The sequence below is a fragment of the Musca domestica genome, unplaced genomic scaffold (genome assembly GCF_030504385.1).
Source record: "Musca domestica strain aabys unplaced genomic scaffold, Musca_domestica.polishedcontigs.V.1.1 1, whole genome shotgun sequence".
Taxonomy (NCBI): Eukaryota; Metazoa; Arthropoda; class Insecta; order Diptera; family Muscidae; genus Musca; species Musca domestica.
The window spans coordinates 41,464,340-41,482,021 of NW_026712114.1; the positions used below are offsets into that span (position 1 = coordinate 41,464,340).

A 17,682-nucleotide genomic window follows, 5' to 3' on the forward strand; every position below is an offset into this window, starting at 1 on the left:
TACATACATAACATGTATTTCAATGTAAAAATTTCCTAAATTACAAGATATCAATATTGTTGTTTTTGTATTCAGAATTATTCTAAGGTAGGGAAATTAAATATGAACTAATATTTGTATTAAAACTAGATTTGTATTTGTATAATACATTTTGTGGCACATTTTACTGGTTTGTTTTTGTATTGGTAGAGTGTCCGTGGGAAACATCGAAAAATGCATATTACTCAGATTTATGAAGAGGTAATGTTGATATAATTTTTTATTTAATTATTGGAAAAATCTGAAAGAAAAAGGGACAATTTAATATTTAATAATCATTACAAGAAAATTACAATAAAAATTATCTTTTATATTGAAAATGGTCGTTATGCGTATTTTAAATCTGTTGAATTTTGAAATAGGGTGGAACTAATATTTACACAGGGCGAGATAAAAAAAAAGTCAAACGCCATAATTTTACATTTTTATACCCTCCACCATAGTATGGAGGGTATATTAAGTTTGTCATTCCGTTTGTTACACCTCGAAATATACAAAGTCCGCCCGTATGTCCGTCTGGCCGTCTATCCGTCATCTTCGTATAGCCCCCATATAATGTTACCTCCCGATATGCGGTATTTTTTTCCGGTATTTTGATGATTTTAGCGATATTATTTACCGGCACTATTTCAAATTTAGTATTTGTGTTCATAATGAATACTACAGCCTGTGACAGAAAATTGTCTGTGCAGGTCCACAATGATTTTAGCGACATTATTTACCGGAACTATTTTAAATTTAGTATTTTGAAGTTCGTAATGGATATTACATCCTGTGACAGAAAATTGTCCGTGCAGATCCACGTCTTCGTATAGCCCCCATATAACGGTACCCCCGATATACGGTATTTTGATGATTTTAGCGACATTATTACCGGAATTTCGCAATGGATACTACAGCATATGCCAGGAAGTTGTCTCTGCAGGCTTATGACAACAGTTGCGTATGCAGGTCCACGTCATAGACCATTGACCCTAATATATGGCTACATTAGGTATTTTTAAGATTTTAACAGATTTTTTAATGGATTTTAATTTTTTGAAAATTGCCAAATTCGTACGGAGGATTTTCAAAATTCGGCCCGACCCAACTTACAATTTTTTTACTTGTTTTTTTTTTTTTAATTTTATTGAATTAAAGCAAAAAAATGTCGGAAACAGCATCAAATTTTAGAATAAGTTTAGATAAATTCGAATTGGTCACCTTTGGCACGAATTATGGCCTTCAAACGGTCGTCACACGCTGCCCGAATGTTGCTCTGTGGTATTTTGGCCTATTCCCGGCGAAGCGCTTGCTTGAGCTGATCGACACTTTGGTATTTTTAAGTGCCAACCTTGCATTCCAAAATACTCCAGACACAATAGTCCATCGGATTGGTATCTGGAGATTTTGAAAATGAAGCGATGAACCTCATTTTGTAACCATTCTTGGGTGGCTGGTGCTGAGTGCGATGCTGCAGAGTCCTGTTGGAATGTCCAAGGTCTGCGGCCAAAATGTTTGCTTGCCCAAGGCTTTAATACACCCTCCAGAATATTACCTGCGGGATAGACCTAGAACTCCGTGGAGGGCTACCACTCTCTAAGAGAACTCTGGGTAATTCCAAAGGGGCGCTGGCCGACGCATCGTATCGCGACCCCTGTGCAATGGTGCATCATGGTTGAAGCCGTCAAGGCGATAATCATGTAAAACCCCTCGACTTCACCCTCCAGAATATTTTCGCGATAATATTCGGCATTTATTCTGATACCACGGTCGATTAATACGAGCGGAGAGCGACCATCGGCTGCAATGGCGGCCCACACCATCACCATGGACGGCGCTTGAGTTCTGGTGGCCAACCGAACAACTGGAGCACATTTTCAGCTGACCTCTTTGGTAAGTAAACACGATCATTTTGTTTGTTTACAAACTGCGGGACAGCTAATGTTTTCTCATCGGAGAAACCCAGTTCACCTTTTTCGGCCAAGCGAAGCAACTCTTTAGCTCTTTTGAGTCTATTTTCTTTCTGTTACGGTGTAAGCTCTTGCAATTTTTGGAAATTCAATGGCTTTACCTCGAACTCATTTTTCAATATTTGCCGAATGTAATATTGCGATAAGTTCAGTTCACGAGCCATTTTTCGGCCACTGCGACGTGGGTTTCCATCAAGTCGTTTCTTTACTTTTCAAACCATTTCTGATGATGTTGCTGTTTTCTTCTTTTTACTATATTTTAGTACTTTTCGTATCCTTTTAGTATGAATTTCCCCAAGAAAACCGCAGACTTATCAAACACATACGCACCACGACTTTTAAGATTCTAGCTTCAGCCGTTTCGTTTGGGCTTTGATTCTCAGTCAGTCACTTATTTAATTACTGCTTTATAATCTTTCAAACGCCGATACACGTAGCTTTTATTTTTAGCTCTTCTTTTATAATTTACTGTTTTTTTTCTGTAATTACTGAAAAAGTGAATTCTGTCGCACAGTGTAATATACGATATGTTGTTGGTTGAGCGATTATTTATTTTGTTATACCCTACAACACTATGTGTTGGGGGTATTATAAGTTTGATTGGGCCAAAAATTATGTAACACCTCGAAATATTGGTTTCCCACATAGGAAAGTATATATGGATCTTCCTAGCTCGCCGAGCTGAGTCGATCTAGCTATGTATGTCCGTCCGTACGTCTGTCCGTCTGTCCATGTTAATTTGTAATCACTCTACAGGTCGCAATTATGGCCCGATCTTCACGAAATTTAGAATGTAGGTGAGGTTGAGGTCAGAATAGAACCCTATTTCTTTTGGAGATGATCGCCAAATGTTTTGGGGTTGAAATGGACCAAATACTGAAAAAATGTCGGATTTTGCAGTAGCTATACAGGTCGCAATTATAGACCAATCGACGCGGAATTTCGCATGTAGCTAGAGTTTAGGGCGGGGAAGAAACCTACAAATTTGGGTGGTCATCGGATAATATTTAGAGGGTAAAATAGACCATATCTTTTGTGTTGAAAGAATTCAAAATTTTTCATTAAACCGCGAATATTTGAAATCCCGGCTATATCACAAAGCCATGACAAGGCTACTTCTGATCTTTACATTGATGTTAACATCCAACAAATCGGATATATAGCAAAATATGTGCGATATATATGTCTATCAAAGAGGATATGCTTGAAAGATCTCTTATATGTCGAGAACGGCTGAATTGATTTCGACAGTTCTCATTAATTCAGAATGGCCTCTTGGCAGGAAAGAAAAAACGTATAAAAAAATCTCATAAAAATATCTCTCTATAGATGAAAAATTGATTCTGTAAAATTTTCTCATATTTTTTCAATTTTGTCATATTTTTGGCATATTTTCATTTTGAATTAAACATTTGGTAATATTTCTACAGCTAACAAAACTAAGTAGTTAGGATATCAGGATATCATATACAGATCGCATTTATGGCCCGATCCTTACGAAATTTTGCATGGGGATAAGATGAGGGTCAGAATAGAAGCCTACTCTTTTTGGAGATGATCGCCATATATTTAGGGGTTGAAATGGACCAAAAAACTGCAAAATTTGTCAACAGGTCGTAATTATTGCCCGATCCTCACGCACATTTGGATGGGGGTTACCGGACATTGCAAAAGCCAAGCAGTTTTGGATGGTCATCCCAAAAATATTCAATGTGTGAAATAGTTTGCCAACTTTTGTAGACAAAATACGAAAATGTCCATTCCGGTGACTTTTTGGAGAATTCACAAATAAATACAGGAAAGACGCACTTCTGACTATTTCGTTAACGCTGATTTCGTTGCGTTTCAGCCAAAAACCAATAATAAATGTTAATCTTTTGCCACGTCTGAGGGATTATAGGTCTTTGGGAAGTGTTGGTTCCAGATCTAGGAAGACCATTTAAGTGCAACATCTACCAATAAATTGGAAATGAGCAAATTAATTTAAGTTGCTATTATTTGAACATTAGAGAACGAAACCTGATGGTTTTCTTTTATTATTTGTCACAATATCTTGTGGAATTCTTTCGAGTATCTCGCCTATATAAACTGTATCGTTTATTATAGTGTTGTAGGGTATTCAACGGTCGGCCCCGCTCGACTGTAGCCTTTGCTTACTTGTTTTTTATTTAATTTTGTTATTTATTAGTCTTTCTTAATATTTCCTTATTTTTTTGATTTCAGTCATTACTTTGGGATTCGAGACAATTTCTGTAGTTGAATCTTTAGTGTATTAGAGAACATCCTCATGCATGTTATTGAAATTGAAATGCTCTCATGGTAACTTGTTACGGATTCAAGAGTCTTAAAACAGTGACAAATGATAGCACGCACCAACAGAACGCAGTCTAATTGAGAGTCACTGCAGATAGGGGGGACTTAATTGATGAATGAATAGATTAATAAGAAACGCAACTCCATTACATTAATGGGTTAGGCATGGAGCGACAATGCAGAAAAGGGGTCACCATACAATTCGGTTTATTAATGATGGTTATGGATGCCTGACCATAGAGTACAAAAAGTTGTCACTGCAAGCAGCAAACTATATTAAAATATGAGTCTTACAATAAATGGGAGTGTTGCTCTTAATACAGAAACATCACATTTACAGTTACATAATTATCATACACCCCTCGTATGGATGACACCTATACACGCATACTTACATATTGAGATTTATTTTTTTCCATTTCTGTATGCGGTCGAATGAGAACTTAGTAGACATCAACAGCATTGCTGTCATCATCGCCATCATCGTTGCTGCCTCCTCGTCAAGCATCAGCAGCAAAGGCAGTAGACAGCAACCAATTTAAATTGACAATTTAAATGAAAATTCAACCTCGGCAGTCCAACAACATGAGCCAAACACTTCAATTTCCACTCAGAACAGCAGCAACAACTGAAGTCCTATGACAATTAGAGCTCGTATTGTGTTGTAAGTGGATATGATGCCGAGATGCAGAACAAAATGGGGTTTGTTTTAAATTTAAAGGCTAGTTGAAATATTCGTTCGGATGGACACTCCTCCTCGTCTTTGGTTTTGAGTTTTTGATAGATGCTTCAAATGCTTTAGGAAAACAGTTTTCATTTGCTGTGTATGTGTGTTAGTTACTAGACATTTCCATTCTTACCTGATGGATGACTTCGAAATTGTGCTTTTTGTATTTTATCTCCTCTCTACCACACACTACATTTGTTGAGCGGATTCATCGGTGAACCCAACGGACAGTTGAACTCTTTGGCAAAATCTTTGGAATTGGATAATGTTCCTATTACTCTAAATCTACCAGGACTATGGATGGCTGTATTGAGTTTATTGCGCACAGCTTCTGGTCGCATGGCACCACACCATACTTGACCGAAATTCAGGAAAAACAATTGCTCTCCCGTCATATCAATGCCGGGTAAATATTCATCTTTAGCTTCTTTCGGATTGTCGTGCAGCCATTTTTTGTAGGCATGGAATGCCTGGCGGATGCCACCATTGTCGGCTATATTTTCACCTGGAAGAAAGAAAAAATATGATTACAAATCTGAAAATTAAACAGTGTCAAATTCCGGGTTTACGTCTAAATAGAGGACCTATGTTAGTTACTTGAAATATGGTAACTTTGGCGAACTATTTCATTTACCGAATAAATGAGGGTACAAAAAGTAAAAAACCTGTAAGTTCGACCGGGCCGAACTTTGAACACTCTCCACCATATGGAACGAATTTGACAAATTTCAAAAAAAATAAGATCCGTTAAAAATTATGATAAAATATTAAAAACATCGAATGTAGCTGTTATATTAGGGTCTATACGACGACGTGGATCTGCACAGGCAACTTTTATCATAAACTATTACAATATTCAAATGCAAAACTTGAAAAAAAATCGGTGAATAATGTAGCTAAAATCATCAAACCGAATATAAGGAGGTACTATTATATGGGGGCTGTACTAAAACATGGACCTGCACATACAAGTTTCTGTCATAGGCTGTAGTATCAATTACGAACTTCAAATACCACATTTGAAACATTTACGGTGAATAATGTCGCTAAAATCGTTAAAATACCGAATATCGGAGGTACCGTTATATGGGCGCTATACGAAGACGTCAACCTGCACAAACAATTTTCTGTCATAGGCTGTAGTATGCATTACGAACTTCAAATACCAAATTTGAAACAATTCCTATGAATAATGTCGCTAAAATCGTCAAAATACCGAATATCGGGAGGTACCGCTATATGGGGGCATATGCACAGACAATTCTCAGTCATAGGCTTTAGTATTTATTACGAACTTCAAATAGCAAATTTATAGCAATTTCGGAGAAAAATGTCGCTAAAATCATAAACGTACCGAATATCGGGGTGTACCGTTATATGTGGGCTATACGAAAACGTGGACCTGCACGGACCATTTTCTGTCATAGGCTGTAGTATCCATTACGAACTTCAAATACCAAATTTGAAGCCATTCCGGTGAATAATGTTGCTAAAATCATCAAAATACCGAATATCGGGAGGTATGGGGGCTATACCAAAACGTGGACCTACATGACCCATTTTGTATACCAAAAGTCCTGCCGACATAATATACATTTTAGTAAAATTTTATCAACCTACTTCATTTCGTTCGGAAGCTAGAGTGATTTCCACAGACGGATAAGAATTTGCATATTTAGTAGAGCTTCAAATAAAAAACAAGTAAAAAACAGTAAGTTCGGCCGGGCCAAACTTTTAATACCCTCCACCTTAGGGTAAAAGAAACATTAGAAGAAATGTGGCACAAACCATTAAAATGCCGAATATCGGGAGGTACCGTTATATGGGGGCTACACCAAAACATGGACCTATAATTACAATGTTTCGCGACACGAACTAGGACCCATTATGACCCACAAATACCAATTTTTAGACAAATCAGTGAAAAATGTGGCAAAAACCATCAAAATACAGAATATCGGGAGGTACCGTTATATGGGGACTGTCTCAGAACGTGGACCGATATATCTCATTTTCAATACCAACCATCCTAGACACAATGTCAACAGACAGATAGACAGACGGACAGACAGACGGACATCGTTAAATCGACTTAGAATTTTATGCTGATTATGAATATATATACTTTATGGGGTCTAAGACGAATATTTAAGGATGTTACAAACGGAATGACAAAGTTAATATACCCTCCTTTCCAAGGTGGAGGGTATAATAAAAGTTCTTATGGGGAATTTGTAAGAATTAAATCATACAAGCTATAATTATACAGGGTGAGATGAAAAAAAAAATGCAACAAAGTCAAACGAAATATTTTTTTTTTTAATTTAATTGAATGTAAGCAAGAATGTAAGCGGCCCACTCCATCACCATGGCAAGCGCTTGTGTTCTGGTGGCCAACAGGTGCACATATTCAGCTGACTTCTTTGACAAGTAAACACGATCATTTTGTTTGTTTACAAACTGCTGGACAACGAATGTTTTCTCATCGGAGAAACCCAAATCTGGCAGTTCACCATTTTCGGCCAAGCGAAGCAACTTTTGGAAAATTCTTACCAAAATGCTTTTTGTACGCTTGTATACAATATAATGAGCTGTCACTGGACTAATTTCAACAGCTGTAGGACGAGTGGCATAGGAATGACAGCAGTTTTTTCATCTCACCCTGTGTGGTGGACAATAACCGTAAAATCGAATGAATATTTATATGGAAGGATGAAATATATATATGAGAGCTATAATCCAATTAACCGGAAATCGGTTGAAGATATATATGGGAGCTAGATCTAAATTTGAACCGATTCTCACCAACTTCAATAGGGTTCGTTCTTTGGCCAAACAAAACGAAAATTTCATCTCAATCGGATAATAAATTCGACCTGTTTACAAAAATACCTGGACAGGCAGACATACGGACAGACATGCATAAATCGACTCAGACAGTGATTCTATGAATATTATCAGAAGTAACTATTCCTTCGCCATGTTACACACAAATGCACCAAGACATAACACCCTTACAACTATGTGGTTTAGGATATAAAAATTAAGTCCGGCCGAATAAAACGAGGTAAGGAGTCTAAATGCCGTAGGAGTCCTTGGCCGTATCAACTTCTCTCCTAGAGATTGTTATCCCAACCATCTGTTGTTTTAAATTGAGACTAAGTGGAGTTTTTCACTTACCTTGTGTACTTTCTCCATTCAATGCAATGCCAACTTCATTGACGGTATAGTTGCCATACTGCGATATAATACAGCGAGCACGTTCATCGAACCCTTTAATCGACAAATCTGTCCACCATTTGTGAATACTGCCGTTGCGGTCGAACAGCCGTCCCTTGTCATCAAAACCATGTGTCAGTTCGTGGCCGATGACCACTCCAATGCCGCCAAAGTTTAATGATCTGGGAAAGTGGCGATGATAAAATGGCGGTTGTAAAATACCGGCGGGAAACATAATTTGATTTTTATTACGGCTATAATAGGCATTGACAATGGCCGGTGCCGTTTGCCAGGTGGTTTTGTTAACCGGCTCATGGAGTTTATTCTGCTCGGTTCGCGTTGTGTGCAGCAGGACATTTAGTGTGTTTTCAAAGTATTTACTCGGATCGATTTCAATGCCGGCATATTTTTCATTCAGCTCCACGGTGTTGAGTATGAAGTCAGGGTAGCCAATTTTTAGGGACATGGCATTGACTTTCTGTTCGGCCAATAGTTTGGTTTGGGGATCCAGCCAATCCGTGGTTTTGAGTATTTCACGGAAAGCCTGCTGCAGTTCATGAGTCATTTTGAGGGTATCCTTTTTGCTGTTTTCATCGAAGTATTTGCGTACAAACATGGAACCCAGTGCCATGCCCATGTTGGTGTTCACCTGTGAGATGCATACCTTCCAGCGTGAGGGAGTCTCTTCCCGCCCGAAAAGCGTGTGATAGAAAGTTTGTTTGGTATCATCGAAGCGATCATCGACATTATTGATGCGGTGTCGGACAAAACGCCAAAGCAAATAATTGGCAATTATATGGGGATCTGTGCGATCCAGAAGGTTGACCAGATCCTGCATATATTCCGTGGCATAGATGACAACCTCCTCGGAGTCTTGAACATTACGCTGTTGCAGTATGGTTAGGTACCGCAACCAATCAATCTGGGGTATAAGGGCGTGCAGATCACTGAGTGTCATACGTTTGTAGAGTTTGGTAACATTTAGCCGCTTTTCGGCTGGAGCTGTAATAGAGGCCAATTGGGTTTCGAAACTTATTAAATCTGCAGCGGTCTTTGTGGCCTCTTCCTTATCGGCGCCCAATTTATTCATGACATCCGCCATGAAACGTTGATATGCATTTAAATATTTGGCATTAACATCTTGCAGATAATAGTCCCGGGTGGGCAGACCCAGGTTTGTTTGATCAAACTGTATGATGTTCTCATCGGAATTCTTGATATCAGGACCGACCCATTGGACAATGAGGATGTCATTGTTATAGCGACGCAAATGGGCAGTGAGATTGAGCCAATCGAAATTATCCGGGCTCCAGTTTGGATCCAATACCGGCCAGCCTCCAAGGCTCTGTACCAGATCTAGTAGAGGTTGCACTCCCCGTTCTTCAAGCAGTTTAATGTTGGTACATGATTGATACAGCTGCCTGGCTTTCATGTGGGCATCATGTGAGCTACTGTGTTCAGGCATCGAGGTGGGCTGGAATGTCACCAAGGATGGGGGAGCTGTAAAACCTGTTTTTTGTCTATACGAGGAATACGCAAACAATGATTCGGAGATATTCTGATGGGAGGTAAATCGCTTTCGCTTGGTATTTGTAAATATCCTTGAATCACGTTTGTAACGCTCGAGTAGCTGACCAAGCGTGTGGCGCTCCTCTACCAAACGCTGTACCAATTTCTCCTTTTCTGTTTCTTCCGCATGTTGTGATTGTACCGGTTTCACAATATCTGCTTGGGTATTCGGCAGCTGTTCATAGGTATTGGCCACGATGTGTTCCACTTTCTTGGGTGTAGTTTCATCATAATCTTTGGATTCCAATAACTCTTTGAGAACAATATCCAGATTTTCTCTCAACATTTCAAACGTGTCGAAACCGGCTTTATCCTTTGGAATCGGATGATGTTTTTCCCAATTACCACATACGTATTGGTAGAAATCATCACAGGGATCCACCGAGGTATTCATATATAGTTTCATAGTCCTGGCCTGGACCTCACGCATGCTCTCCTTGGTGGTCTGGTCATTCCAGAAGGATTTCAAAACTGAAATAGATTCAGGACCGGGTATCAATGGTTCCAGCTCTTTTTCCTCCTCCACCGCGGGTGCTTCATAATCTTGCTCGGAATTATCGCGGCGTATTCTACGACGTCCATACGACTCCAGCAGGGCATTCAAATCGAAATCATTGTAATTTATGTGTGAATTGATGTTGAAATTATCCAAACATTCTCGCGGTATAACAGTGGTATCCCTGGGTAAGAATGAGGTTCGGGCATCCTTCATCAAGTCTCTATCCTCCCAATCCAAGGCCTCACTTAGACCAAAACGAAAGGATATGCAACGTTTTATTCGTTCCTCCTCGCTGAGGCGCACCTTTTTGTCTCTCGGTATTAACAACTGTTCACTGATCATATCCTGATACGGATCGTTGTCCATACCACCCTCATAGTCCTCCAAATAGAGTGGCGGTTCCTGATCCTGATATCCTCCCCTGCCATGAACATGACGATGATGTTGATGCATCTGCAAGGCCATTAGCATGCCATCCATGCGCATCAGCAGAATCAGGACCAAGGTAATGGGCAGCATTATCACTGGAATAATAATTAAAAGTTTGCAACATGTAAATCCAGGACACCATTGAAGACGTCCGGTCTGGGCGTTGACACCCAAACCCAGTTTTGGTTTCGAACCGAAACTTTGCGAACCCGATGTTGTGGAAAATGTACGACTGCCATAGCTCAACGACTGACTATGGACCTGGGGTAATGCAACGCCATGAAAGTCACGTTTTTGTGTCATTTCGCCACTTGTCAAACTTTCATGATGGGGCATGTTACTTTTTTTGTATTCTACTGTTTTTTTTTTTAATTTGTCGTATCAGTGATTATGATTTTCTCTTTCTCTTTTTCTCACTTTCTGCTTTCTTTTTGCACACACAAATGAAATTGTAACTCGCCGTTTTTATTAAGGCCAATTAAATTTGAATGACTACGAGATTTGACCATTTAGCAAATTATGACTTTGAAACTGGCTTTACGTCAACACGCTCAGGCTACGTCGTACGTACGTAGCTAGCTAGCTGGCTGCCTTGTGTGCAAGTCTAATTAATTGTAACAATGAAACCAATTAATGCCAGAATTGAATCACAACAAACGAAGAAGCAGAAAACAGGGATAACCCAGCGAGTTGGAATAATTTTGATCAGAACCGAAATTTAATGGGGCTGGCCGTTCAGTTTGCAAGCGGCTGGACGACCGTTTGAATTGCCTCACGTTCACTAACTGACTGACTTGAGCTCGAGTGACATTTTACAGACTGTGTCTGCGAATTTCGGTGATGGTCTGAAATGAAAATCTTCTCATTTTTTAATTAAAAATGAAAAGCGTTGATTGTAGCTTGGCGCACACACACGCACACTCTTTGAACGGCAGAGCAGACAAAAGTAGATGAGTCGGATGGGACAATAAATTCTCTTTATGAAATTGAAATGATGCTCAAAGAGGTGATGGTCTCTGATCTCTTTATGAAATTGGAGTGATGCTCTCAGAGAAAAAGAGAGATAAAATTGTGGCATAATCTAAACGTCTTGATTTATTATATTTTGAAGCAAGACTTTTCGGGAGAGAAATTTATTCAAATCATTCTACAGAATACAGCCAATAGAGGGCCCACTCTCGAATATTTATTAATGTCCGATTATTGGCCCACTACGAAGAGAAGAGATCATCCGTAATTTGTATGCGAATTTGTATGCGAATTGTGGAAATGGAAAGCATAGGTAAGCTCCTCGAAGCATTAACTTCACAAAGACTTAAAATTTGAAAAAGTCTCAACTTTCCTCTTAACGTGACACATTAATATTTCCAAAAACATAGTGCAATTTCCATCAGACTAAGGTCAAGTTTAAACAAGTAAGCAAAGGCTATAGTCGTGCGGGGGCGACCATGTAATACCCTACAACACTACAATTTGTCCGGAGTCAGAAACAAAAAAAAAATCACTTTTTTATTGCTATATTTTTCCGCGATTTTCTTAGATTTTATCCTTTTCTGTAAAGAGACCATTCTGAATTGATGAGGATTGTGAAAATCGGCCCAGCGGTTCTTGGCTTATAAGCAGAATAAATAAGATCTCTTCTTTTACATATATATTGTACCTATTCTGCTATATATCCGATTTCTGGGCTATAAGCATCACTGTAATGGTCAGAAGTGACCTTTCAATGCATTTGTGATTTGGCAGGGATTAAAAATATTCGCGGTTAAATGGAAATTTTCTTTTTCTTATAAAGGTTAGGGTCTATTTTACCCGCTTAGTATTGTCCGATTATAGGCTTCTGCTCAGTCTTAAACTCTATCTCTATGTAAATTTCCGCGTTGAATGGTGATGATCGGGCTATAATTGCGACCTGTAGGTTGATTACAAATTAACATGGACAGACGGACGGACGGACATATATAGCTAGATTGACTCAGCTCGGTGAGGTATATACTTTCCTATGTGGGAAACCAATATTTCGAGGTGTTACGTAATTTTTTGCCCAATCAAACTTATAATACCCCTAATTTGTTTAGTATAATACGAACTGTAATAAAACGTGGAAATAGTCATCGATCTTTTTCTAAATCTATAAGCCTTAATATTCCTTTCTGGTACTACCCCCACATACGTTAGTTTAAAAATAAATATACAGGGTGAGATGAAAAAACTGCAACCAACTTCAGACTACTGTAAAATTATTCCAGAGACAACTTATTATATTATTTACAAGCGTACAAAAGGATTTTAGTGAGAATTTCCCGGAAAAAAGTTATTCGTGATGGAATTCAAGCGTGATTTCTTTATATTTGGCTGGAAAATCTCAAGTGGCTATCGTTAGAGCACTCCAGTATTTAAATGTGAATAAATCTTTTGTGTCTCGTACCATCGCTCGTTACCGTGATACTGGTAGCGTAGCCCGACGTCAAGCAGAAATAGTTCGAAAAGTAAAGAAACGACTGGATGGAAACCTGCGTCGCAGTGGTCGAAAAATGGCTCGTGAGTTTAACATATTGCAAAATTCCATTCGGCAAATATTGAAAAATGAGCTCGGGGTAAAGTCATTAAAATTCCAAAAAGTGCAAGAACTTACACCGCAACAGAAAGAAAAAAGACTCAAAAGAGCTAATCAGTTCCTTCGCTTGGCCGAAAGTGGTGAACTTTCGAATTTGGTTTTCTCCGATGAGAAAACATTTGTTGTCCAGCAGTTTGTAGGTCAGATGTCAGCTGAAAATGTACATCTTCGGTTGGCCACCAGAACTCAAGCGCCGAACATGGTGACGGTGTGGGCCGCCATAACAGCCGATGCTCGCTTTCCACTCATATTAATCGACCATGGCATCAGAATAAATGCCGAACATTATCGCGAAAATATTCTGGAGGGTGTATTAAAGCTTTGGGCACGCAATCATTTTGGCCGCAGACCTTGGACATTCCAACAGGACTCAGCACGCGCCACCCAAGAATGCTTACAAAATGAGCTTCTTCGCTTCATTTCCAGTGCACAATGGCCACCAAAATCTCCGGATACCAATCCGTTGGACCATGGTGTCGGGTGTATTTTGGAAAGCAAGGTTGGCATTAAAAAATACCAAAGTGTCGATTACCTCAAGCAAGCGCTTCGCCGTGAATGGGCCAAAATACCGCAGAGCAACACTCGGGCAGCGTGTGACGGTTTCATTGGTTGTTTGGAGGCCATAATTCGTGACAAAGGTGACCAATTCGAACAAATCTAAATGTATTCTTAAATTTGTTGCTATTTCCGACATTTTTTGCTTTCATTCAATGAAATTTAAAAAAAAAAAAATAAAAAAAATGTAAAAATTATGGCGCTTGACTTTGTTGCAGTTTTTATACCCTACACCACATAGTGGTAAGGGTATTATGTCTTTGTGCATTTGTTTGTAACATGGAGAAGAAAACGAGATAGACCCATAGTTCCTTTTGGTGATCAGCATAGAATCACATTTTGAGTCGATTTATGCATGTCCATCCGTCTGTCCACGTATTTTTGTAAAAAAATGCGACCTGCATTTATTATTCGATTGAGATGAAATGTTCTAAATAACATTTGTTTGTCTCAAGGACGAACTCTATTGAAATTGGTGAATATCAATCCAAATTTAGATATAGCTCCCATATATATCTTCATCCGATTTTAGGTTTCTTGTGCACCAAATGGATAATATCAGTCCAAATGGTGTGAATTTTGCTACATCCGACCGAATTCAGCCTACAAGCATGTGCTCCAAATTAGGTGAAAATGGGTTCAGATATAGCTATAGCTCCCATATATACGTTTCACCTGATTTTGGTGTTTATGTCCCTCTCATTCATAATATACACCCCAGAAAAAATTATATTTAGTACCAGATATTAGATTCACCCCAGCAATACATGACAAAATTTGGTGAAAATCGCTTCAGATATAGCTTTAGCTCCCATATATATGTTTCATCCGATTTTGGTGTTTAAGTCCCTTACGTTCGTAATATACACCCCATAAAAATGATATTTGTTACCAGGTATTAGATTCAGCTTAGCAATACATGATTCAAATTTTACCAAGACCGGATCAGATTTGGATATAGCTTCCCTACATATCTTCGTCCGATTTTAGGTTTCTTGTGCACCAAATGACTAATTTCAACCCAAAATGAATGAAAAGTAGCACTTCCGAGCGAATTCAATCTAGAAGTTAACATTTAAAACTTGGTGAATATCGGTTCAGATATAGATCTAGCTCCATATATATGTTTCATCCGATTTGGTGCTTAAATCTCCAACTTTCGGAATATGCCCTCTACCTTAATCATATTTTGTACCAGATATCTCACAGAGCTTAGAAATGCCCAATATAAACCTTTCTTTTACGAGAGCATAATGGTGTAGGGTATCAAATAGTCGGCCCCGCCCGACTTTGATTACTGGTTTTTATCTCACCCTGTTCATAACACTTATTACTTTTTCTAAAGTTTAGAATACGAATTTCCAAATCAACCTCCTTATCTAAACTATACTAATACTATATCTAAACTATACGCATTCCCAGTGATCCCTCTACCATTATTCACAATTGTCATTTGAATTAACGCTAAATTTCCCAGTTACTATTTTTAGCTTCTAAAGATATCCTCATAATTTTAGCAAGTTTATACTTTAAATTTAACCCATACCAGGTTTTTTTTAACAAAAAAAAAAAAAAAAAAAAAAAAAAAACATCGCAAAAATCCACCAATGCCGCAAAAACAACAAAAAGGCAAATACAAATTGAAATCAAAATCAATTTCGGTCATAATTCAATTATGTAAATAGTTTAAGGTTATAGACGCAATTGAAGAAAAAACAACAACAACAAATGCGGGACGAGCAGAGAAAGACAAAAATATAAAAATAAATAAATCAAGCAAGGCATCGAACGAGTATTTACATACAGCCAGCAAAAAAAGTTCCCAGGCAATAAAAACAATTCGCAACATAAAAAAGATAGTACCATACATCCAAGGAAACTAAGGTGGGTCGAGTTGTGATATTATACTAGAAAATCAACAATGAAAATACGGAAAATGTGACTTTATTGTTATAAGAAGCCTTTCTTAAAAGGTGGGCATATAGTGACACTTTTTTTGCAACCAATTGTCCAAGATATTTACAATAGAAAGCCAACACGTAGTTGCTGCCACAACATTGTAAGGATCCTTCTTACAATTGGCCTTGGACCCATATTGAAGTTTTCCACGAATCTAAAAATGTTATCCATTACAAAAATAAATTTCACATTCTCAGATCCAATTTTTTCCTGCACCTGTATTACTATATATTACACGCTAAATACCCCCACGATTCCGAAGATGGGCTCCCCGTTTTGAATTACTGGTTTCTATGGGAAAGAGAATAAATTATTCATCAATCAAATTATTCCGATTCTGATTTTATTTCTATGGCGGATAAGGGAAATTTATTTTATTGTTGATATTTATTTATTTGTTGTCATTGTTGTGTTTTTTTTTTGTTTTCATGTCGTGATACTGTCTGTGCCGCTCGTGCATAGCAATGTGATGGCGGCGGTGATGACAATTTTTGTGTAGAAACTGAAATGATGGCAATAACAATGTCGCCGCTGCCGTTGATGCTGATGGTGATGATCACTGACATTATTACAAGCACAGGTTCATTGCTGTTGTTTTTGGTTGAAAGATTAAATTTAAATAAAATAGAATCAAATGCATGTGCGAAATGCTAGGCCATGACATATTTAACAGAGGCCTTGTGAAAGTGATGCAAGGTCTTCGACAATACATAGTTGAACAAGTGAAAAAAGCGTTAAATAAAGAATATATTTTACTATTTCGGCTGGAAATGCAATAGTAACATTGGAAGTAATACCAAAATGGAGCATTTTCTGCAGGGAGAGCTTATAAAATCTTCTTTTGTTATACAGGGTATTATGTCTTTGAGCTTTTGTTTGTAAAACGCAGAAGAAAACGACATAGACCACTAATTGCTTCTGAAATAACCTTCATAAAATTACATTCTAAGTCGATGTATGCCTGTTCGTCCGTCTGTCTAAACATTCCTGTAAAGAAAATAGTATTGAAAAGGAAAATGTTTTATCCGATTGAAAAGAAATGTTCACAAAATATCTGTTCTTCCGATCGCTTCAAAATTTCGTATGGCGATGAAAGTTTTTTTGAGCAAAGGACAGGACGCAGTAGGTTGAACTTCTTAGATATGGTGTAATTAAGTTTGTGATTGTGACGTCGAAGTGCACCGTGCAATCGCCTTATATATATGTTTTCAAGTTGTGTACCTTATGATGTGATTACATTTCATTGGTCAACTCGAATGAGGATTATTCCTATGTTGTTCATTTTTTTTGAGCCGAAAGATAAGCATTAAATTCTCTATAAAAATGTTTCTCAGAAAATTTTAGGTGGGGTTCTTGAAGAAAAGCTATATACATACATAAATATCCTCAGATGGACCTTCAAAAATTTTCCTATATTCGTCATTCATTCATTCTAAAAAATCTACAAAAAAATATTGTTAAGTCCCCTTAATAAATTATTAATAATTCTCAATTAAGGTCTAAAAATATCCAAAACTATTCTAAGCAAGTAAAAAAGCTGTTGGAAAGAACTTGCAAATTTCAAAAAAAAAAAAAAAATCCGCCGAAAAATACCGCAAAAATAAAATCGTTACATGGAAGTTATACGAAGATGTGAATTTACATAAGTAATTTTCTGCCATATGCTGTAGTATCGATTCCAAACTTCAAATACGAAGTTTGAAGTGATAATTTTTGCTAAAATCATCAAAGCACCGAATATCGGGAGGTATCGTTATATGGAGACTTGAACATACATACCCAATTTTTTTGTCATCCTTCAAAT

General features: G+C 37.9%; 1 protein-coding gene across 4 annotated transcripts; it reads right to left on the reverse strand.

Annotated features, from left to right (window-relative positions):
• Window positions 1-113: 113 nt before the first annotated feature.
• Window positions 114-11,839, reverse strand: LOC101900775 (neprilysin-4). 4 transcript variants are annotated; one of them, XM_059123076.1, is made up of 4 exons: window positions 11,165-11,832; window positions 8,212-10,842; window positions 5,165-5,536; window positions 4,723-5,100 (listed from the first exon to the last, which is right to left on the reverse strand). In XM_059123076.1, coding segments are annotated over exons 1-3 (2,958 nt in total). In that variant the 5' UTR covers window positions 11,166-11,832; the 3' UTR covers window positions 4,723-5,100; window positions 5,165-5,210. The 4 variants fall into 4 exon arrangements, with proteins under 4 accessions (XP_019890443.1, XP_058979059.1, XP_058979055.1 ...); XM_020034884.2 differs by lacking the exon at window positions 4,723-5,100 and adding an exon at window positions 114-280 and having other exon boundaries at window positions 8,212-11,839; XM_059123072.1 differs by having other exon boundaries at window positions 4,723-5,091; window positions 8,212-11,839.
• Window positions 11,840-17,682: the final 5,843 nt, after the last annotated feature.

Bases quoted from the DNA above. Each gene is read 5' to 3' on its own strand.
- LOC101900775 (XM_020034884.2), bottom strand. From the start codon at position 11,083: ATGCCCCATCATGAAAGTTTGACAAGTGGCGAAATGACACAAAAACGT. The intron at 5,537-8,211 runs GTAAGTGAAAAA...TCTTTCTTCCAG, and splicing joins GAATGGAGAAAGTACACAAG to GTGAAAATATAGCCGACAAT.